Source organism: Camelina sativa, chromosome 14, assembly GCF_030686135.1.
Source record: "Camelina sativa cultivar CO46 ecotype springtype chromosome 14, ASM3068613v1".
In the NCBI taxonomy this organism is placed as follows: domain Eukaryota; kingdom Viridiplantae; phylum Streptophyta; class Magnoliopsida; order Brassicales; family Brassicaceae; genus Camelina; species Camelina sativa.
Genome location: NC_141893.1, coordinates 3,965,005 through 3,986,386, shown reverse-complemented (window position 1 = coordinate 3,986,386; position 21,382 = coordinate 3,965,005). Strand labels below are relative to the sequence as shown.

The 21,382-nt window shown below is 37.0% G+C and overlaps 3 protein-coding genes and 1 pseudogene across 9 annotated transcripts; 1 reads left to right on the top strand and 3 right to left on the bottom strand.

Annotated features, from left to right (window-relative positions):
• Positions 1-4,614: 4,614 nt before the first annotated feature.
• On the bottom strand, positions 4,615-7,438 carry LOC104739614 (branched-chain-amino-acid aminotransferase 1, mitochondrial-like). 2 transcript variants are annotated; one of them, XM_010460038.3, is made up of 10 exons: positions 7,077-7,438; positions 6,854-6,927; positions 6,336-6,510; positions 6,081-6,257; positions 5,863-5,994; positions 5,675-5,773; positions 5,469-5,585; positions 5,271-5,366; positions 4,932-5,044; positions 4,615-4,845 (listed from the first exon to the last, which is right to left on the bottom strand). In XM_010460038.3, exons 1-10 carry the CDS (start codon positions 7,155-7,157, stop codon positions 4,731-4,733), a joined length of 1,179 nt encoding a protein of 392 aa, XP_010458340.2. In that variant the 5' UTR covers positions 7,158-7,438; the 3' UTR covers positions 4,615-4,730. The 2 variants fall into 2 exon arrangements, with proteins under 2 accessions (XP_010458340.2, XP_010458339.2); XM_010460037.3 differs by having other exon boundaries at positions 6,854-6,936; positions 7,077-7,426.
• A 1,249-nt stretch (positions 7,439-8,687) lies between these two features.
• On the bottom strand, positions 8,688-11,573 carry LOC104739613 (branched-chain-amino-acid aminotransferase 1, mitochondrial). Of its 4 annotated transcripts, none has more exons than XR_015580521.1 (10): positions 11,162-11,570; positions 10,997-11,070; positions 10,464-10,638; positions 10,203-10,379; positions 9,980-10,111; positions 9,790-9,901; positions 9,580-9,696; positions 9,395-9,490; positions 9,066-9,178; positions 8,688-8,933 (listed from the first exon to the last, which is right to left on the bottom strand). XR_015580521.1 is itself a non-coding variant. In XM_010460036.3 (10 exons), the coding sequence occupies exons 1-10, from the start codon at positions 11,219-11,221 to the stop codon at positions 8,819-8,821; spliced, it is 1,158 nt and encodes a 385-aa protein (XP_010458338.1). In that variant the 5' UTR covers positions 11,222-11,573; the 3' UTR covers positions 8,688-8,818. The 4 variants fall into 4 exon arrangements, 2 of the variants coding, with proteins under 2 accessions (XP_010458338.1, XP_010458335.1); XR_015580520.1 differs by having other exon boundaries at positions 10,997-11,079; positions 11,162-11,371; XM_010460036.3 differs by having other exon boundaries at positions 9,790-9,888; positions 11,162-11,573.
• An 891-nt stretch (positions 11,574-12,464) lies between these two features.
• LOC104739612 (endo-1,4-beta-xylanase 2) lies at positions 12,465-17,449 on the bottom strand. 3 transcript variants are annotated; one of them, XM_087485608.1, is made up of 10 exons: positions 17,313-17,426; positions 16,808-17,168; positions 16,555-16,717; positions 15,850-16,196; positions 15,605-15,764; positions 15,098-15,444; positions 14,834-15,011; positions 14,200-14,745; positions 12,983-14,116; positions 12,465-12,895 (listed from the first exon to the last, which is right to left on the bottom strand). In XM_087485608.1, the coding sequence occupies exons 2-9, from the start codon at positions 17,149-17,151 to the stop codon at positions 13,001-13,003; spliced, it is 3,201 nt and encodes a 1,066-aa protein (XP_087341734.1). In that variant the 5' UTR covers positions 17,152-17,168; positions 17,313-17,426; the 3' UTR covers positions 12,465-12,895; positions 12,983-13,000. The 3 variants fall into 3 exon arrangements, with proteins under 3 accessions (XP_087341734.1, XP_010458333.2, XP_087341733.1); XM_010460031.2 differs by having other exon boundaries at positions 16,808-17,173; positions 17,313-17,402; XM_087485607.1 differs by having other exon boundaries at positions 12,870-14,116; positions 16,808-17,173; positions 17,313-17,449.
• A 512-nt stretch (positions 17,450-17,961) lies between these two features.
• On the top strand, positions 17,962-19,466 carry LOC147927810 (uncharacterized; annotated as a pseudogene).
• The last annotated feature ends 1,916 nt before the right edge of the window (positions 19,467-21,382 follow it).

The following is a 21,382-nucleotide window of genomic DNA, read 5'->3' as shown; positions in this document are numbered from 1 at the left end:
AAAGGACATTATTATTTAAATAGACACATCTATTAGACCGAAAAGTTGTGATGAAAAGATATAAATAAAATATAGTGAAAAGACACAACTTTACAATGAACAGATACAACCGTTTGTGTTTGCACTTGGTTTCACCTTATAACCCATATAAACTGCTTTTAAATAGAAAACATCTTTATTACCATATTGAAAAGTGAAATTCAAAAACTCACTATATAATCCATCTAACTCTTGAAAAAAAACTTTAGGTATTTTCATGAAATTTTTATATTTAAAATTAACTAAAATTTGTAAATTAGATTCATCATTCCAAAAATCTTTTGTTAAATCAAGAATTGGAATAATTTATTTACTTTTAAAAGAATGAATGCTAGAGAGTAATTTAGAAAGTTGTAAAAACTTTCATTTTGAAATTTTATATTATTTTGTGTCATGACAAAAAATGAAAACAGTTCAAAAAAACAAATATATCTAGATTTCAAAAGATATGAATATTCTAATAAACACAACTCTACAATAAACAGTTGCAACTTTACAACAATGAACAATCGCAACTTTTTGTAAAACACACAATTTAATTTTTCTACAAATTTTTTTTGTAAAACACACAATTTAATTTTTCTACAAATTTTTTTAGAAAATATCAAAAAAGTATGGTTGAAAAAACACAACTTTTGGTGGTATTTATTCGGATTGCTATTATATATAGACATTAATTTTTTATATTTAAAATTAACTAAAAGTTGTAAATTAGATTCATCATTCCAAAAATCTTTAGTTAAATCAAGAATTGGAAGAGTTTCTTTACTTTTAAAAGAATGAATGCTAGAGAATAGTTTAGAAATCTATAAAACTGTTGATATTAAAATTTTATATTAATTTGTGTGATGGCAAAAAAATGAAAACAGTTTAAACAGACATATATATATAGATTTTAAAAGATACGGATATTCGAATAAACACAATTCTACAATGAACAATTACAACTTTACAAAAAACCGTTACAATGAACAATCGCAACTTTTTGTAAAACATACAATTTATTTTTTTACTGTTTAGAGAGAGGCAACCATAAATATTTTCTATCAAAAATATAAAATAAAGAAAATTTGAATACAATGATAAAAAGTCATTTATATATAAATTGGAATAGACACAACTGTTTGTAAGAGGCACAACTCTATATTTAACAGACGCAACTTTTTAGAGAGACACAACCATTGAAATTAAAATATATATATATATATATTATACGAATAGGTATAACGTAAAATCGCAACTATTGTTTGCATTTATTCAGATTGTTATTATTATATAGATCGACTGATCCGCAGGTGTTATTACCCCTTTATTACAGTAAACACGAGATATTGTAGCCACGTTAGACCCAATAGGTATTTGTCGGATAACAACTTTATTTCCATGTCACTCATACATGATACATGTCGTCTTTTCAACGTCTTCGTCCTCTTTAAAACTACCCAAATGGGAGATAAACACGTTGTGGAGTTTGACAGCCACGTCAGTCTGAGATCTTCTTTATCCGATAACAACGTTTTTGCTATGATGCTAACTAAGGATGTCCCTTTACTATGATGCTTACTTAAAGGGATGTAGACTCTTCTTCACACTCCACCGTTACTTTTCTTATTATATATTTCCAAAGGTTGCTATCAACCCTAGTGGACATATCTACGACCGTCATTGCTTTCAAAATTCACAAGTTTGATTTGTCGTGTCTAATCAAAGCATCTTGAATAATCTATAGTAGTATCTGAGATTCTACATAGTCTACAAAAAAAAGCTTTGACAATATTGTTTCTCTATAAGCGAACAGTAGATCCATGGAGGATTGATTTTATTAATATCTGGGAAGTGTTAATAAAAGATTCATTTACTATAAGTGAAGTGTTTACTATAAAAGATTCATATCTGGGAAGTGAATATCTAAGGGAAGTGTTAATATCTGGGAAGTGAAGTGTTTATTAATATCTGGGAAGTGTTAATAAAAGATTCATTTACTATAAAAGCTTTACTAAGGGAAGTGTTTCTCTATAAGTGTTAATAATATGTCCAGAAAAAAAAAATCTCCCAATAAAGAAAAGCAACAAGGACAAAAGATTCATCTCTTTGAAGCATCAAAATTAAACATTTCTACGTTGATTCATAGCTTATTGCAAATTGAAACCATTGCGTTTACTGGTATGATTCAACAAAGTCAAGTAAAATAAGACTCCTGACAAATTCATCAGAAAACCTATACTAATTTGTAAGCTTCATCAGAAAACCTATACTAGTAAGCATGGTTTCGAACCAAAAACGATATTGATTTATAAAGGAGAAAAAAAAAGAAGAGTGTTACTATTCTAGCACTACAAAAAAAAAAACATACATATTGTATCACTTAAATAGTATCACAAAACTAAGTGATATTATTTCAAATTACTTTTCAATAAGTGATATAAAAATTATAATTTTACATCAGTTACAATCATCGATGATATTATTATTGATTTGTATGACATCATTTCATTATAATTGATGCAAATGTAAATCATTTACATCACTTTCAAAATACTGATACAAAATATAAAAATTTACTTCACTTAATAATTAATGTATTTATTAATTTATACTAACATCACTTAGAAAAATGATCCAAAACTTACATCATTGATGATGCTAGTAAAATTATATGTCAAATTAATATATTAACTGAACTAAAAAAAGAAAAAAGAATATTATGTTACTCTTTAATCGACTAAAACAAAAATTTAAATTGAAAACACAAAAAAAAAAGAGAAAAAAAAAACTGAAAACAAAAACAAAATAGCCGAGAAAAGATATCATAGTTTACATGAGATATCCCACATCTGCTGAATAAAAACAAAATCTCTCCTAATTGCTCTTATATATTCTGTTTAGTCGTACATGTTTAATGGGATAACAAGTTAACAACTATTTGTGTAGGTTCCATCATAAATACTGTATAAATAATATAAGTAAATTATCAAATAAATATATAAACAAATATGATTAAAATATAAATAATTAAATATTATATTAAAGAACAAAAATTTTCATATAATTTATTATAATATTGATTTTAATAGTTTTTCTGAAATGATATAAATATTTAACATTAGTTTTGATAAATGATGCAAATATTTTATATCAATTTATTAAAAATGATGTAAGACTTGCAACATTTTTTTGAAGTGATGTAAATGAACATTAATTCTAATAAATGAAGCAAATATTTATTTCAATTGATGTAAATTATTTGCATCAACAAAATGTAAATCACTTATTTAAGTGATGCAAAATATTTTAGCATCATTTAAACATGATACAAATATAAAATATAAATGATGTAAAACCATTTTTTTTGTAGTGTAGAGTTTTCAGTGTTTTTTTTTTCTCTCAAGGGTCTCTCTACCTCAGCGAAAAAATCTTCTCACAAGTTGATGATAAAGTTGGTTCTTTGGTTTTCTTTGTGGGTGTCATCTTGGTGATGGCTCCCCCTTCCAAAAATCTGGTTCTGGTTTCTTCATAGACGTAAAAACCATAGTCATCTGCGCTCATGTTGTCTTTAACCGTGGTGATGATGAAACATGAGTGCAGGTGACTATAGTTAAACTTCAATATATATTACCTTACAAATACACAACAACACAGCTACCAAACTTAAACATAAAGGTCTTAACCCCATTGGAATCCTTGATTCGTCGCAAATCTTTCCATAGGTCGGCCAGTTCTTAGTATGAGGGTCTGAAGAGTCGAAGTCAGGATCTATTTTTTTGAAGCAGACTTGGGCAGCTCCTACACCTCTGTTCTCACAAAGAACATCCATGAAATCAGCAAGCATGGAAGGAGAAAAGGCAATCTTAATAATCACTAACTAAACACTTTTTATTCAAATTTGTTATGTTCTTCTCTATTCATAAATTGACCACGTGATCAAGTGATAAGATTCTTCGTTATGATTTCGATCTAATAATAGTAATTTGTATTATTTTACTCAAATTTTGAACAAACAAAAAAAATCAAATAATTGGTTATTAGTCTACTTTAGTGATGGTTGATTGTTTTTCGATTGAAATAAGCTTGAAAATGTGTGTTTAAAATAGATATTTTCTTTATTAATTGGTGCAGTTTTTCACAAAATGGTAATGTGTGCTTGCGGCCTTCAATCCAATATATACATACTCGGCCGCTCCTATGATACTAATGTTGTAAGTAGTTTAGTGGTTAAGTGAGTGTCATATTGTGCAGGTGAGCTGTTCGAATTACACCTATATGCCATTTTATTTATTTCAATATAATTTTTTGTTACATATAATAGGCCCTTCAATTTTTGATGTTGCTTCTGCCGAGTAGACCATAAGAGTTGGAATTTTACGATAACAAAACAAAAAAAATATTAGCATGACTTGAAATTTAATTTGTCGAGAGATTGCAGCCATGATTAGGGTTTCCAAAACCTCAATCAGATTATATAGTTTTGGGCCTTTTGGGCTTAATATTGATATTTTTATTATGGGCTTTTGGTCCGTTATTGGGCTTCAATTTTTGTTTTTTTCTCTCTACTCAAACAAGTGTTTAGAATAATAATACCAAAGCAAATCTAAACTTAGGATTATATGCAACTGCAATACAGTTTATCATAACTTATAGATACTATTTCAAAAGCTTTTGATAAGCAACATTTTTATATTAAAAAAAAAACTTTAGGCAATCTCCATAACCCAATCCTTAGTGTCTTGGATAGAACCAGTTTGTATTCCCACCAGAATAGATCGAAGTTGCTGTGTAACAAGCGCATCTCCCACTTTGTACTCAGTCCTGTAGATTATATATATAAACAGATATATGTATAAATCTTAGTTTATGTAGACACATATGGATCATGTATGTGGAGAAGAAGAGACCTTGTGTTCTGAAACGTGATGCTTCCAACAGAAGCAACCCCAGTGGCAGTTCCAGTGCAGAAAACTTCTCTTGCTTCCTTCAGTTCTTCAACGGCAACGGTTCGTTCTTCCACCTGTCCATTACACACTTCTTAAAACTCCCATGGGGTATTTATATAGAAATTATCTTTAGAAATCAAGTTTTAAGTTTAAACATGTAAAGCCATATAAAGCAAATTGAAACTATCCAGTGTGTTACGTGCTTTGTTTTGCCTCAAGAAAGGAAACAGAGTATCCTCTGTTTTTGACTCAAGGATGTAAACAACGTTAGAGGAACACAGATGTGGAATGAATACTAACCTTGTAACCAAGGTCAAGGGCGATTTCGATGACACTCTTACGCGTGATCCCTTCTAGAATTGTCCCGTTAGTAGTTGGAGTCACTATTGAATTCTCCTGAAAGACTCTCAATAAACTTCCATTAGTATACAACAACATCATTGGAACTTTAGATGAAAAAAAACATTCAGCTTCAGTCTTAAAAAGAGTTTGTTTAACCTTCACAAGGAATATATTAGAAGCAGAGACTTCTTCTATGTTCTTCCCAGTCTCTGCATCAAGATACAAAACATCCGAAAACCCTCTTGATTTCGCTCTTCTCATCGCCTCAAGCACCTTTTACAGTTCCAAAACAAACACTAACTTTGGAACAAAAACACCTTGCTTAGTACTTGAAACCATATAGGTTGAGAGTTTAAACTTACTGGACCGTAATTTGAAATTGCCTTTACGCCACCAGTTCCTCCAAGATAGGCACGTGGAATCACCTCCTCCACGTACAGGTTCAACGCCGCTGTGCCTTCCTATACAAGCAATCTAATTCAAGACCAACCCACAGATTGACTCAATAAAAGAAAGAAGAAACTCCCTTTTATTTTTAGGGTATCATGACCTTAAAATAGTTTTGAACAGGGGAGCCAAACACAAGAAACGTGTACTCTGGTGCTGCAGCCACACCTAAGCTTGCTCCGCTTCCGAACAACAACGGTCGGAGATACAACGAGCCTTTTCCAGGAGGAGGAACCTAATTGAAAAAAAAAAAGAGTGAGCCTTTAAGAAAACTAAACTAAAGGTTCATTTCGAGGAGCAAAAGATATCGAAATTTTGTACCCAACGCCTGTTAGCAAGAACGGTCTGCTTAACACCTTCAATAAAGTGTTGAACAGAAGGAGAATGCATACACATTCTCTCAGCTCCTATCTTCATACGCATCGCGTTTAGCTCTGGACGGAAGATAAGAACCTTACCGTCTTCTCCTCTGTACGCTTTCATCCCCTCGATTAGTCCCTGGCAACACCATCGTTTTAGATATTGTACCAGGCAACTTGTGTGATTTTTTGGATGAGATTTATTTAAAGCTTCTACCTGGCCATAGTTGAGAATTCCAGCAGCAGGGTTTAGCTCGATGTTGCCGTAACGGCTAAGGTAACCCTGTTCGAAGTTTCCCTCGCTACAACTTCTGGTGGCGAACATGTAATCTGTCCGTACAAGACTGAATCCGAGGTTGTCCCAATCAACATCAGCATACTCTTCATCCTCACTGCAACACAAGAAAAGAAAAAGAATTCGACTATTGACTAATTGTTTACTGAAAGAAACTATTAACAGAACACACATTTTTTTACCCCATTGAAGGTAAAAAGAGTTATAAGTTAAAACAACCACAAGAAGAGGTTAAAACTTTTAACCCACGAACGTGTACGGTTTTGACTTGCAAGTTGCAGCTATATAGTAGACTTTTAGCAGATATTTCTTAAAAACTTTTTCCCCATTTAGTTTCTTACGTTTTTTCGTGTAAAGATTTGAGTCGTGACTGGTACTGACAATGAATAAAAAGGACAAATGTTGTATTAGCTAGATTGGAGGGTAGTTAATAGTGTTACCGTTCTGCGTCCGAGACATGTTCTTCTACAACAGAAGTTGCTGCCTTGGTCCCATGCATACGAAACCCCCGGATCTGTATTATCTTCAAACGAAGCATAATTAGTTTAAAAAAAAAAAACAAATTATGTAGGTTGTAGTTGTTTCCTTGGTGTATAGTACCAAAAGAAAAAAAAGAATCAAGAAGAAGAGTATGATGGTGTCTTGTGGGAAGAAATTACGAACCTTGGAGAGATAATAAGTTGAAGATTGAGGTATGCAGCGACGAAGAGCCATGTAGTATGAAGAAATTAGTTGTACGCGCATTCTGTGTGTGCACCCAAAGTGAAACTCTTAAGCATATAATTCTCAAAATCCAGAGGCAGAGAAAATGATTAATGTGGTCGTATCAACTCCAACTAAAATGATATTTGAGAAACTACCAAGTGTGAGAGGCGTGGAAGATAGAAGGCATTTACTATAGCCATGTTGCTATTTATCCCCATCTCAAGATTGAGGGACAGTTTCTTAGCATTACAACATTGAATAAAATAAAATAAAATAAGAGAGAGAGGAGGCATCATTTCTCACAAGTCACGGTTGAGGATAAGAAATCAAAACTTTTGTTTGCATTTACCACAAATGACAAAACCTTAGAAAAAATATCTTTGTGGGGGACATAAATAAGCCAGGAAAGGAAAACAAATCACATGTTTTAAGAATGTGAGAAAATATTAACCGTTAAATATATGAGAGTTTGTGATATTATTATCTTGATAAACTATAGTACTACTATCACGAAGGCTAACAATAGTTGAGGGTCACAGTGATTAGCAATTTATTTAGTTGGGCTCTTTTTTACGCAGTTAAAAGTTATATTGAGATGTTTATAGTTATTTGGTTTAACTGTAGTGAACTCTGTGATTTGTTTATAAGTGGTATTCAATTTGTTGCCCTGACAGTGAGAAACTTGAAAGTATGATACAGTTGCGTATAATCACTATTCAGTAGTCACATAATATTTAAAGAAGCTCAAAGCTTGAAGAACTAGACTTTGTAAACTACAACAGTCCTCAACAACATTGCCAAGAGAAACATTTGCAATCAAGTTAACTAATGATTGAGCTGCAGAGTGGAGTCTGGAGAACAATCCACTCATGTTCACTCACACACCATAGAAGCTCAAAAGCTACTAACCATTATGAACAATAAGACTAACCAACATTGTCAAGCTAACTAAATTATCAACTAGTAGTAGTTACTCCTAAAAAATGGAAAAAAAAAAATCCTCTTGAGGAAGTAAACACATCATCAATACCAGCAAACTGAAGAACCTTCTTGGGAAACCTAGCCGCAACTATACCAACAAGCTGGAACCATCCTCACAGTTAAAGAACCACATTTCCCAGTCACCATACATGGCACAGTGTGGCTTCCCAATCTTGTTTCCACATTAACCTCTCTTCACACTGGAACCACAGATAGCTTCGCCGGTATAATCGCTCCTGTAATAGCTGTAGCAACTTCCTTAAGAGCACTTCACTCCCAACCAACATGACCATTACGGTAATGGTATTACCATCTCCAACGACAACAATGGCCTTGTACCACCTTTCCCAGCACCACGACCACCGAAGTCACCGCGCTCGCCGCCGCGTTTACCACCTCGTTCAGCCATTGTCGATACAGTTGAGCTTCCTCACTCTCAATCACCGGCGCGAGGATGCAGCCATGATCAGGGTTTCTAAATCAGATTAGATAATTTGGGCCTTTTGGGCTTAATATTGGTATTTTAGTTATGGGCTTTTGGTCACTGATTTGTCTTCAATTTTGTTTTTATCTCTACTGAAACAAGTGTTTAGAATAATACCAAATCAAATCTGAACTCAGGATTATATGCAACTGCAATACAGTTTTAACTTATAACAATAACTTATAGATACTATTTCAAAAGCTTTTGATAAGCAACATTTTTATTTTAAAAAAACTTAGGCAATCTCCATAACCCAATCCTTGGTGTCTTGGATAGAACCAGTTTGTATTCCCACCAGAATAGATCGAAGTTGCTGTGTAACATGCGCATCTCCCACTTTGTACTCAGTCCTGTAGATTATGTATCAACAAATGTACGTATAAATAAATCTTAGTCTATGCAGATACATATATATATATATATATATATATATATATACATGTGTGTGGAGAAGAAGAAGAAGAAGAAGAAGAAGAAGAGACCTTGTGTTCTGAAATGTGATGCTTCCAACAGAAGCAACCCCAGTGGCAGTTCCAGTGCAGAATACTTCTCTTGCTTCCTTCAGTTCTTCAACCGCAACGCTTCGTTCTTCCACCTGTCCATTACACACTTGTTAAAACTTCCATGGAGTACTTATGTAGAAAGCATCTTTAGAAATCTATTTTTAAGTTTAAACATGCAAAGCCATATAAAGCAAATAGAAACTATGCAGTGTGTACGTGCTTAGTTTTGCCTCAAGAAAGGAAACAGAGTCTTGCTCTGTTTTTGACTGAAAACGTTAGAGGAACACAGATGTGGAATGAATACTAACCTTGTAACCAAGGTCAAGGGAGATTTCGATGACGCTCTTACGCGTGATCCCTCCTAGAATTGTCCCGTTAGTAGCTGGAGTCACTATTGTATTCTCCTGAACGACTCAATGAACTTTAATTAGTATACAAGAATGAAAAAGAAAAGAAGCATTCAACTTCAGTCTTGAAAAAAAAATTGTTTAACCTTCACAAGGAATATATTAGAAGCAGAGACTTCTTCTATGTTCTTCCCAGTCTCTGCATCAAGATACAAAACATCCGAAAACCCTCTTGATTTCGCTCTTCTCATCGCCTCAAGCACCTTTTACAGTTTATCACCAAAACAAACACTTACTTTAGAACGAAACAACTTGCTTAGTAATTGAAACCATATAGGATGCGAGTTTAAACTTACTGGACCGTAATTTGAAATTGCCTTTACGCCACCAGTACCTCCAAGATAGGCGCGTGGAATCACCTCCTCCACATACAGGTTCAACGCCGCTGTGCCTTCCTATACAAGCAATCTAATTCAAGACCAACACACAGATTGACTCAATAAAAGAAAGAAGAATCTCCCATTTTTTAAGGGTATTGATAATGACCTTAAAATAGTTTTGAACAGGAGAGCCAAACACAAGAAACGTGAATTCTGGCGCTGCAGCCACACCCAAGCTTGCTCCGCTTCCAAACAACAACGGTCTAAGATACAATGAGCCTTTTCCAGGAGGAGGAACCTAATTGAGAAAAAAAAGCCTGACCCATTAAGAAAAAACTAAACCAAAGATTAATTCATTTCGAGGAGCAAAAGATAACGAAATTTTGTACCCAACGCCTGTTAGCAAGAACGGTCTGCTTAACACCTTCAATAAAGTGTTGAACAGAAGGAGAATGCATACACATTCTCTCAGCTCCTATCTTCATACGCATCGCGTTTAGCTCTGGACGGAAGAGAAGAACCCTACCGTCTTCTCGTCTGCACGCTTTCATCCCCTCGATTAGTCCCTGGGAACACCACCAGAAAAGTCGTTTTATATATTGTACCAGGCAACTTGTGTGATTTTTTTGGATGAGATTTAAAGCTTTTACCTGGCCATAGTTGAGAATTCCAGCAGCAGGGTTTAGCTCGATGTTGCCGTAACGGCTAAGGTAACCCTGTTCGAAGTTTCCCTCTCTGCAACTTCTGGTGGCGAACATGTAATCTGTCCGTACAAGACTGAATCCGAGATTGTCCCAATCAACATCAGCATACTCTTCATCCTCACTGCAACACAAGAAAAAAAAAAGAATTCCACTATTGACTAATATTGTTTACTGAAAGAAACTAATAACAGAACACACATTTTTTTTTACCCCCAGTGAAGGTTAAAAGAGTTATAAGTTAAAACCACCACACGAAGAGTTTAAAACTTTTAACCCCACGAACAACCACCACGGTATATATATATATATATATATATTTAGAAGAAGACTTTTAGTAGATATTATTTAAAAACTGTTTCCCCATTTTGTTTTCTTACGTTTTTTCTTGTTAAAATTTGAGGCTTGACTGGTACTGACAATGAATAAAAAGGACAAATAATGTTGTATTAGCTAGATTGGAGGGTAGTAAATACTGTTACCGTTCTGCCTCCGAGACATGTTCTTCTACAACAGAAGCTGCTGCCTTGGTCCCATGCATACGAAATCCCCAGATCTGTATTATCTTCAAACGAAGCAAGATTAGTATTAAAAAAAAAATCAAGAAGAGAGTGTATGATGGTGTCTTGTGGGAAGAAAGTACGAACCTTGGAGAGATAATTAGTTGAAGTTGTTGAAGATGGAGGTATGCAGCGACGAAGAGCCATGTAGTATAAAGATTGTTGTACGAGAGCTTTCTGTGTGTGCACCCAAAGTGAAACTCTTCAACATATAATTCTCAGATTCGACAGGAAGAGAAAATGATTAATGAGGACGTACCAACCCCAACTAAAATAATATTTGAGAAACTATGAAGTGTGAGAAGCGTGGAAGATAGAAGAAGGCATTTATTATAGCCATGTTGCAATTATTACTTTTTTCGGTAATTAGACCATCCCCATCGCGGGATTGAGTGAGACTTTCTTATTAGCATTGCAATATTGGAAAAAAAAAAAAAAAAAAGAGAGAGAGAGAGAGAGAGAGATGAGGCCTCGTTTCTCACAACCCCTCTGATACGATTGTGAGAAGAGTATGACCAGCTGTTGTACAACTAGTTATTTGAAATTTTAATTAAAAAATAACGTGATAATAAAAATAATACAGTATCACACCCAAAAAAATAAATTAATAATAATACAGTATATTTTATTATTTAGATTCCCTATGTTCACATGCATACTCAATTACTCATGATACCGATGAAGATCTTTGTGGGGACATAAGTAAGAAAATTTCTTATTAATAATTAACAGGACAGAAAATACATGTGAGTTTGTAATTTTTTTATATATATAAATCTTTTGGTATTATCTTTGATAACGAAGGCTAATAAGAGTTGAGTGTCATAGTTTGATTAGCAATTATTTAGTTGGGATATTTCTTACGCTGTTAAAGGTATATGGATGTTTATACTTGTTTGAATCAACTGTAAGTGAACTCTGTACATTGTTTATAAGTGGTTGCCCTGATAAGTGATAATGAGAAACTTACAAGTATGGTACAGTTGCGTATAGTCACTATTCACATAAAAATATCAACGGGAAACTAAATGTATACCAGCTTTCTTTCCTCAAGTTCAACGTTAAATGAGCCCTACTTGTTTCTATTTTTGATAGTACTAGAAGCTTTTATAACCTTTTGGTCTGGAATCTGTTTGTTGAAGACAGGAATTCCAATCTTGCAGCTCACTTAATCTCTAGGAGCGTAACAAGAGAGGATCGCCGTCAATCGTATGTAGCAACGGGGTTCCCTATTTGGTTACAACAGCTTTTTGAATTGGATATGGCTAAAATCTAACTGTATCTTCTTTTGTTGTGGCTTTGATACATTGATTGCCTTTGATTCTGTGTAACCGTTGTAGTGTTTATATATCAATATAATCTTTCAGTGAAAAAAAAAAAAAATAGAAGCTTTTATAACCAACCTATTTGTATTCCTGTCTCATCAATTTCGATACAATTTTGTTGAAAGTAGATGTACATATGGGTAAGTGGTTGTGAAAAAAACTCCAAGTTGAATAATATCTACTAGACTACGACTACAATTAAGGATGGTAGATGCAGTGAAGTTGGACAAGTATGAGAAATGTAGGTGGTGTGTATCATTCGTGATTACTCTTATTAGTAAGATTGACTCAACTAACCGATGATATTCTTCGATCCACTGCCTGTGATAACTTGGAGATTTCTACTAAAAGACATTTGGAGGTCTTGCATTGGGTAGATTTGAGTATATTCTTCTTCTCTTTATCCCTTATTTATTCATACAATGCCAATACGAGTTACTTTGATCGTGTTTTCTGAACAGAGCCTCGACTTAAGGGAAGTTGCTTAGTTCTTGCGCTGTAAGTAACATAAGTAAAGAAGAAATATGAGTTCAGTGAAGTCATCTGCACAAGAAAAAACAAAGAGAAGGGCTTTGTATCTTACCAATGTTACAATGAAAGTTTAAAGATCTATAATGACATCAATTGGAGAATTGCCTTTGTCAACAACAAAGCTCGTCACATACTTGCTCTCTGAAGTAACAACTTCCAGTGTGTAACTCCCATGATAACCTCTAAACTCCAATGCTCCTTCATTCTCAATCACTCCATCCACAGAAGTCAACCACTCTCGTTTAATCTCAAGAAACCTCTTCCCGGCTTCGTTAATTTCACCATCCGCATTCACCAAATGTGAGTCTTCTCTGCTCATAAACAGCTCCCAGAATCCCCAAAGCATCACTCCTTCAACCGCTGGGTGAGCAAACGCTTCCCATAACATCACCTCGAGATCATCACCTCTTACATGCTCATTTATCGAGGACACATCAAGTTCTGTGAACCAGATTGGCAAGCCGAGTGTGCTTAGCTTGTCTAAAGCAGAACGGACAATGTGACCGACCGGACTGGTTATATGTCCTTGAATCCCGATTCCTCCCACGGGAGCACCTCTTTTTTGTAGCTTGTGTACGAGTTTTATGTACTTCTCGGGGGATGACCTCGAGTCAAATCCATCTTCTATGTGGTATTCATTCAGAAACAGAGTAGCTGAGGGGTCTAACTCGTGTGCGGCCTTGAACATTTTTGCTCTTGCATTAGAACCTAGTCTGTCTCGATAGAACGATCCGTGAAGCATTTCGTTATTCACATCGTAGTGTCTAAATTTCCCATTGTAACGGGTAAGAAGATCTGTTACGCGGTTCTCAACCGCTGCTTCTAGCTCGGAACCGCTCAACTGTTGGACCCAAGGTTGAATAGCAGACTCTATCTCCCAGAATATGCAATGGCCTCGGGTTTCTATGTTGTACCTCTCACAGAACTCGAGCATCTCGTCTGCGTCACGGTAATTGAAGTTCCCTGGCTCTGGCTCTGTCCAGTACCATTTCAGCTCATTACCAAACACTGCCCAGTCGAAATTGTTAAGAAAGAAATCGACAAAGTCTTCGTTATCTATATTGCTCCGACTAATGCATGACCCGAGTGGGAAACTGTTACGTGTCTGTCTGATCTTCACCGTTGCGCCAGACAATTCACTAGGATCTACACCTGAGAATTTGAGGCAAACATTGCGTTTACGAACCTGCATAACAGAGAAAGAGCATGGTGTTGAGTTTAATTTTTTCGTTCCAAACATGTAACGAGTAAATATGTTTCGTAGGTTACCACATCAGCTTGTGCTCTGAGATAATTCAACCGTGGCTTATGATCAACAGCAAAAATCTGGAGACCTGAAACCATAAGATTAACACCAGGAGACGGACCCTGGACATGAACCATAATTTCTTTTGCTTGCTTCTCGACTCTAAATGAACCCACTACTTCATGCCAATCGCCATCATCGACCTCAACTTTTCCTCCATTAACCCATTTACCATCAACACTGAGTGCAATATTTACGTCCTGTGGACTGGTAGCTCCTCCTGAGCCAATTTTAACCCAAGCTGAGACTTGGTATGTTAGAAACAGCTTCACTCTATCAGTTATCATCTGAGCAGGACCCATCCATGTGTCACTTCGGTTTGTCGCGAGCACATATCTTGCAGATAGATATCCATGTGTTGATCTAAGTGAGTCTCTAGCCAGTGGAGGTAATATCCTAGGAGAGCCTTCTCCAACTTTTAAATGGCAGTTTCCAAGAGGGAACCAACCATCGATTGTTCCATCGCTTAGGTGGCTATTCGAAACTATGTTCATCCCAAATGCATGACTCTGTAGCAAAATAGAAACAGTATATGATTCATTAAACACAAGGACAACGTAAATGTCAAAAAAAGCACGAAATATTAGTATGTCTAACCTCAATATATGGTCGTCCTGAAGGAGTGTCTTTCTCTGCAGGCTTTACAACGAAATGGTCGACAAAAACATCAATCCCTGGTGGTGGTCCTTCAATGTATACAACTGCTCTAGCTGGAGATCCATTCAAGAGGAACTTTCCTTTTAACTGTACCCAATCATCGTGTTGCGCCTGAACACTTTAAAAAGGAAACAAGCTTTCTTCAACATGTGTGGCAAGATTCACAGTTCATCATAAAAAGAGACACCATATGGAGAACCTCACCTGGAAATGCCTACGTATTCTTCACGTTGGTCAAGGTATTGAACATACAAAGTGGCCTGCAATGTGTGTTGGCTATGCGATAGACGAACAACAGAAGATACTTCATAAATGAGTTTTCGCTGGACTCTTTCTGTTATATCCTGTTCGATTCCGCTCCACTTATGTGTGCGTTCTGATGCAGAAGCAAAACACGATCCAGAATGCGGTAGTATCTTCCCATCAGCTAGAGACTCATGTAACATAAGATTGCACCCTCTTCCAGACCAATGATTGAGGCCATCAGAAAAGCTTGAATTCAGAAAGATGTGATGATCATATTCTGGAGCTGGGCAGAATTCTCCGCTAATCTGCAAATAAGACAAGTGAAGAAACATATTCAACTACTGAAAACAACAGCATCTTAAGATCTTAAGAAGGAAAAGAAGAAACTAAGATTCAGCCAATAGATTGATCATGTAAATGTACTTTCGGTCTATCTATTTAACAGTCCACATTGTGTCACATTACCTCAAACTGATTTTCGCCTTCGCAATGGATGGTGACAGACTTTATAAGAAGGTCAATCCCAGGAGGTGGCCCTTCCAAGAAGAATACAACACGGTCAGGTCTTCCTGACAGTACGAAAGTGCCTTCCAGAGTTTTCCAAATATCTTTGGAAGCATAAGTTCTGCAGATAAAAACATTATAAAATGTCAACAATTCTGGGTCTTCTTGACTATATATATCACAAAGAAATCATGTGGTTCCATTACTTTCCAATTCCTTGAAATTCCGTTGGTGAGCTTTGATGCTCTAACTTCAAAGTGGCCAAGACCTGCGCCGACCCTAGAACAGGTCCCGATACACTAACACGAGCAGAAACTCTATATGAATAGCCAGGAGAAACTCTGTCTGTGATATCTTGCTCCAGTCCTTGCCAGGTTTCACTTCGGTTATTAACAACCGCATATGGTCCTAAGTTACAGTCGTTGCTACTAACAACAAATGAATCACAACTGTTGGCATTCCAAGAATACAATCCATCAGAGAAGTCATGGTTTGTGATGATATTCAAAGCAGGAGGAAAGACACCGGAAGCTTCTGTGTTTTCTTTGGTATCCTGAAGTGAAATTGTAAGCCACAAGAAAATGTTAAAAAACAAGAGGAGTTAAGCTCGCTGCTTTCTTGTAATCTGGAATATAAAGTTTAGAATCAGATGATCCCGGAGAGCTATATGATGCTTTAAAGAAAGTGCAAAGAAACATTTTGAAAGTCTAACAGTTGGCTTACTTCTCTCGATTTCAAACAGCTGAAACAACCAGAAATACAAATAATGTTAAAACTTGGACGCATGATGGTTACTTCTATCTCAGTCTCTAATAACACACCAATCAATTACTCATCTAAAGGTTTATCTGCTCTAATAATCCCATTGCTCTACCCGAGTTATTCAAATTGTCAAGTAGCATGCAGTTTACCTGGACATCACTTGAAGCAGTGGATGATCTAACGGTAACTGAGCGTATAAGGAGATCTTTCCCTGGAGGTGCACCTTCCAAATAGAAAACAACACGGTCGGGCATATTTGATATGGAAAACGTTCCATCAAGATCAACCCACTTGTTTCCTGAGGCAAATGTTCTGCAAGTAAAGTTCCAATTCATCAGGAATATTTACAAAAAATTTCAATCAAACTCCAAATCCAAAGATACAACCATTCAAAAACCGTACTTTCCGACGAACAAATACTTAGTAGGCGAGTCTTCATGCTCAAGCCTCACAGTAGCAATAACCTCAGCTGATTCCTGGAAAGGACCACCAGACACACCGACACAAGCTGAAACCGTATAAGTAATTCCAGGAGAAACTCGAGTTGTAATGTCTTGTTCAAGGCCATGCCAATTATCTTTCCTATTAGTTACAACGGCATAGCCACCGCTGAAGGAATCAGCAGACATTGTTGCCTCTGAGCAAAAAGGGTCAGAAGAAACAACAAAAGCTTCACATCCGTTAGGATGCCAAGATTCAATCCCAGCAGAGAAGTCACCGTTCACAACGATATTAGGACCCGCCATGACTGTATGTGTATGGCCTTTACTGCCCCAAAAAAAATTGAGTAAACAAGAAATCAATCTAAATGCAGATTATCATTCGAATCAACACGTACCAAACAATTCTAGATGAAATTGATGAAATGGGTCAACCCAAAAAAAGAAAAGTCAATTAAAAATCTCACCTTTGATCGAGAAAGAAGAAGATGAATAGTCGAAGAAGGAGAAGTCCAAAAACCATTAATCAGAAAAGATTTGATTTTTCTCTGTTTCTCATTACAATTAAAAATCAAAATTGCGGTTTGACTCTTCACTGGGGGGTCCAATACTTGAAACTAATTGGGCCGGGCTTGTCTTTTTAAAGTTGTAATTATAAATAAATCATAGTCAATTTTTTGGCTCATTAATACAAACTTGGTTGCTTTTTTGAACATGTTACTAAACATGCTGCTTTAAAAAACACATGTTGTGTTGTTCTAGATAAAAGGTGACAAATCTCAGATGTGCTGAGCCTGAGAGAAAAGAAAATGTCAATGGCGTTTCAACGACGACAACAAAACTGCCGTAGGGGACCTTTCTTCTTATAACGACTGAGAAACTTATAGCGGATAAGTCTAAATATATTAGGATAAGGGTGTATTCAATCTGATAAGGCTTAGGTTCCTATTGTTTAGGCCTCTGTTCTAATCTCTTGTCCTGTATAAATACTCTAGTTGAGATCATTAATAAAGTAAGCCAGTTTTGATAACCAATTCTACATGGTATCAGAGCAAAGATCTAACGACTTTTTTTAAAAACAAAAATCTCTTTTGTTGCTTGCGTGTCAAGTAAACGATGTCAGGCGTAGAAGATGGTTCTTCTGCGATCAAATCTTCGGCTGCAGTGCAGCAACCAGATGTGGTGGTGGTTTCGCTGTATCTATTGTCTAGTTCGGACAATCCAGGTGCTGTGATCTCCTCGGTCATATTGACAGGAGACAATTAAAATGAATGGTCTACCGAGATGGTGAATGCACTCCAAGACAAGAGAAAAACAGGCTTCATCAATGGTACGATCAGCAAACCATCCTCCGGTGATCCTAATTTTGAGAACTGGACAGCTGTGAACTCAATGATTGTTGGTTGGATTCGTTCTTCGATCGAACCAAAGGTCAAATCTACGGTGACTTTCATCTCCGATGCTCATCAGTTGTGGAAGGATTTGAAAGAACGTTTTTCTGTGGGTAACAAAGTTCGTATTCATCAGCTCAAAGCTCAACTTGCAGCATGTCGTCAGGATGGTCAACCAGTGCTCGACTACTATGGTCGCTTGAGTAAACTTTGGGAGGAGTATCAAATTTACAAACCTATAAAAGCGTGTACTTGTGGGTTGTGCACCTGTGGTGCTACTCTCGAACCACATAAGGAACGGGAGGAAGAGAAGATTCATCAGTTTGTTTTAGGTCTCGATGAATCTTGGTTTGGTGGTATCTGCACAAACATTATCTCGATGGATCCCTTGCCATCTATTGGAGAAGTTTACTCGCGCATCATTCGAGAAGAACAGAGGTTAGCTTCTTCTCGTCTTCATGAGCAACAGCGTGATTCCATCGGTTTCTTAACTCGTCGTGATAGTTCTGATCAGACATTCTCGGGTTGTCAAGAGTCTTCGTCCGCAGTCACTGCGTATCTTGGTAGATCGGATACGACACATCAGTCCAGACCTAGCACGTCAATAATCAGGACTCCGGGCCCTAAGATTTGTTCTCAATGTGGACGGCAAGGTCATGAGCGTCGTGATTGTTGGGAGGTTGTTGGTTTTCCAGACTGGTGGACGGAGCGTAACCAACACCGAACAGGCGGTCGTGGTAGAGGTGCTGGCAGAGGTGCTGGACGTGGAAGAGGACAAGTAACTGCGGCTCATGCTACTAGCTCAAATTCTTCCGTGTTTCCGGAATTTACACAAGAACAGCTTAGGGTGCTTCAACAAATGGTCAGCGAACAATCTAGTACCAAGAGTACCGATAAATTGTCTGGTAAGAAAGACCTTGGTAATATCATTCTTGATACAGGAGCTTCCCATCATATGACTGGGAATCTCAGTCTCTTACACAATATTAAGAATGTCCCACCTTGCTCTGTTGGCTTTGCGGATGGAAGTAAGACTTTCGCTGTCAGCATGGGGGTTTTTTCATTAAGTGATACAGTTTCGTTGACTGATGTTTTATATGTCCCTGCACTGAATTGCACATTGATCTCTGTTTCGAAAATTTTGAAACAAACAAAGGGTATTGCTATGTTTACTCAGACATTTTGCGTTTTGCAGGACCGTTCATTGAAGACTTTGATTGGAAGAGGTGAAGAGCGTGATGGGGTTTACTACGTTACGGATGTTGTTTCAGCGAAGATACATAGCATGACTGCTAGTTCCAGCGACAAGTTATGGCATCAGCGGTTGGGGCATCCGTCGTTTTCAGTTATGTCGGTTTTACCAATGTGTTCTAGTTCTGCAAAAACTGCTAGTTCTGGTCCATGTCACGTTTGTTTTAGAGCTAAGCAGACTAGGGAGATTTTTCCAGAAAGTTTTAATAAAGCAACTGAGTGTTTTTCTTTAATTCATTGCGATGTATGAGGTCCTTATCGAGTCCCATCTTCGTGTGGTGCGGTTTATTTTTTGACCATTGTTGATGATTACTCAAGAGCTGTTTGGACATATCTTCTCCTTGCCAAGTCTGAAGTGCGTAGTGTATTGACTAATTTCATTAAATATGCGGAAAAACAGTTTGGTAAACAAGTCAAAGCTGTTAGAAGCGATAATGGCACAGAGTTTATGTGTTTAGCTTCGTATTTTCGTCAACAAGGTATTCTTCACCAAACTTCCTGTGTTGGGACTCCGCAGCAAAATGGAAGGGTTGAAAGGAAACACAGGCACATTCTTAATGTTGCCAGGGCCTTGTTGTTTCAAGCCAGTTTGCCCATCCGGTTCTGGGGAGAGGCTGTTCTTACAGCTGCATACCTCATTAATCGAACACCTTCATCTATTCATAATGGTCGGTCTCCTTATGAACTACTTCATGGACATAAACCGTCGTATGATCAGTTACGTGTCTTTGGAACGGCGTGTTATGTTCATCGTGTGCATCGTGATCGAGACAAGTTCGGTGAACGAAGTCGCTTATGTATATTTGTCGGATATCCATTTGGAACAAAGGGATGGAAAGTTTTCGACATTGACAAGAATGAATTCTTAATCTCTCGTGATGTTGTTTTCCGGGAAGATCACTTTCCCTTTGCTTCGAATTCAGTACGTTCTGTTTCTTCCACACTTGCTCAAGAATTCTCTGAAACAGATTGGCTTCCTTACACGCATGTGGTGGACAGGGGGAGTTCCCTGTCTTCTCCTCTTGCTGGTCAATTTGTGCCTTCGGCTGCAGTACCGCTTGTGTCTCCGCCTATTTCGTCCTGCGACTCTGTTTTGCCCACGGCAACAGAACCGGTAGTTTTGTCGTCACCTGCAGTTTCTGCACCAGTTCCTGAGGGTTCGGTCTCGCAATTGTCATTGCCGGTTCCTGCAGTTTTGTCTTCTGTACCTGAGGTCTCGGTCACGAACACTGCTGCTCCTACACCTGAACTAGCTGTATCAGTTCGTCGTAGTGAGCGCAAACGACATGAACCGAGCTATCTTTGACACTATGTGACACACAATGCTGTTTGCTCTTCAGAAACCCATCACGCTCTGTTCTCTTCTACATCCGAGTCTTCTCTTACGGTCCAAGGTATGTGTTTCTTATCTCTAACAGAGTGTCTTCCTGATGATTTGCTTTCTCCTGCACACCGTGTTTACTTGGCTACCATCACTACGTCTGTGGAGCCTAAAAATTTTAAAGAAGCTGTCCGGCTTAAGGTGTGGAATACTGCAATGGGGAAAGAGGTGGATGCTCTTGAGTTTAAGCGAACATGGGATGTCGTTGATCTTCCTGAAAACAAAGTTGCGCTTGGAAGTCACTGGGTGTATAAGACGAAATACAACGCTGATGGGTCTATTGAACGATACAAGGCTCGTCTTGTTGTCCTTGGTAATGATCAGGTTGAGGGTGTTGATTATCAAGAGACTTTTGCTCCTGTTGTGAAAATGACAACTGTTCGTACTTTGCTGCGACTTGTTGCGGCTGAGCAGTGGGAGGTCTATCAAATAGATGTTAATAATGCTTTTTTACATGGAGACTTGGAGGAAGAAGTGTATATGAAGCTTCCTCCTGGCTTTCGTCATGCTCATC

Bases quoted from the DNA above. Each gene is read 5' to 3' on its own strand.
- LOC104739612 (XM_087485607.1), bottom strand. From the start codon at position 17,368: ATGGTTTTTGGACTTCTCCTTCTTCGACTATTCATCTTCTTCTTTCTC. The intron at 16,718-16,807 runs GTACGGTTTTTG...CTTTACTTGCAG, and splicing joins AAGTATTTGTTCGTCGGAAA to AACATTTGCCTCAGGAAACA. The intron at 14,117-14,199 runs GTAACCTACGAA...TCTGTTATGCAG, and splicing joins TCAGAGCACAAGCTGATGTG to GTTCGTAAACGCAATGTTTG.
- LOC104739614 (XM_010460037.3), bottom strand. From the start codon at position 7,157: ATGCGCGTACAACTAATTTCTTCATACTACATGGCTCTTCGTCGCTGC. The intron at 5,586-5,674 runs GTAAGTTTAAAC...GAACTGTAAAAG, and splicing joins CAATTTCAAATTACGGTCCA to GTGCTTGAGGCGATGAGAAG. The intron at 5,045-5,270 runs GTTAGTATTCAT...TGTAATGGACAG, and splicing joins CCCTTGACCTTGGTTACAAG to GTGGAAGAACGAACCGTTGC.
- LOC104739613 (XM_010460033.3), bottom strand. From the start codon at position 11,221: ATGGCTCTTCGTCGCTGCATACCTCCATCTTCAACAACTTCAACTAAT. The intron at 10,639-10,996 runs GTAACAGTATTT...CTTGTGTTGCAG, and splicing joins CATGTCTCGGAGGCAGAACG to TGAGGATGAAGAGTATGCTG. The intron at 9,697-9,789 runs GTAAGTTTAAAC...AAACTGTAAAAG, and splicing joins CAATTTCAAATTACGGTCCA to GTGCTTGAGGCGATGAGAAG.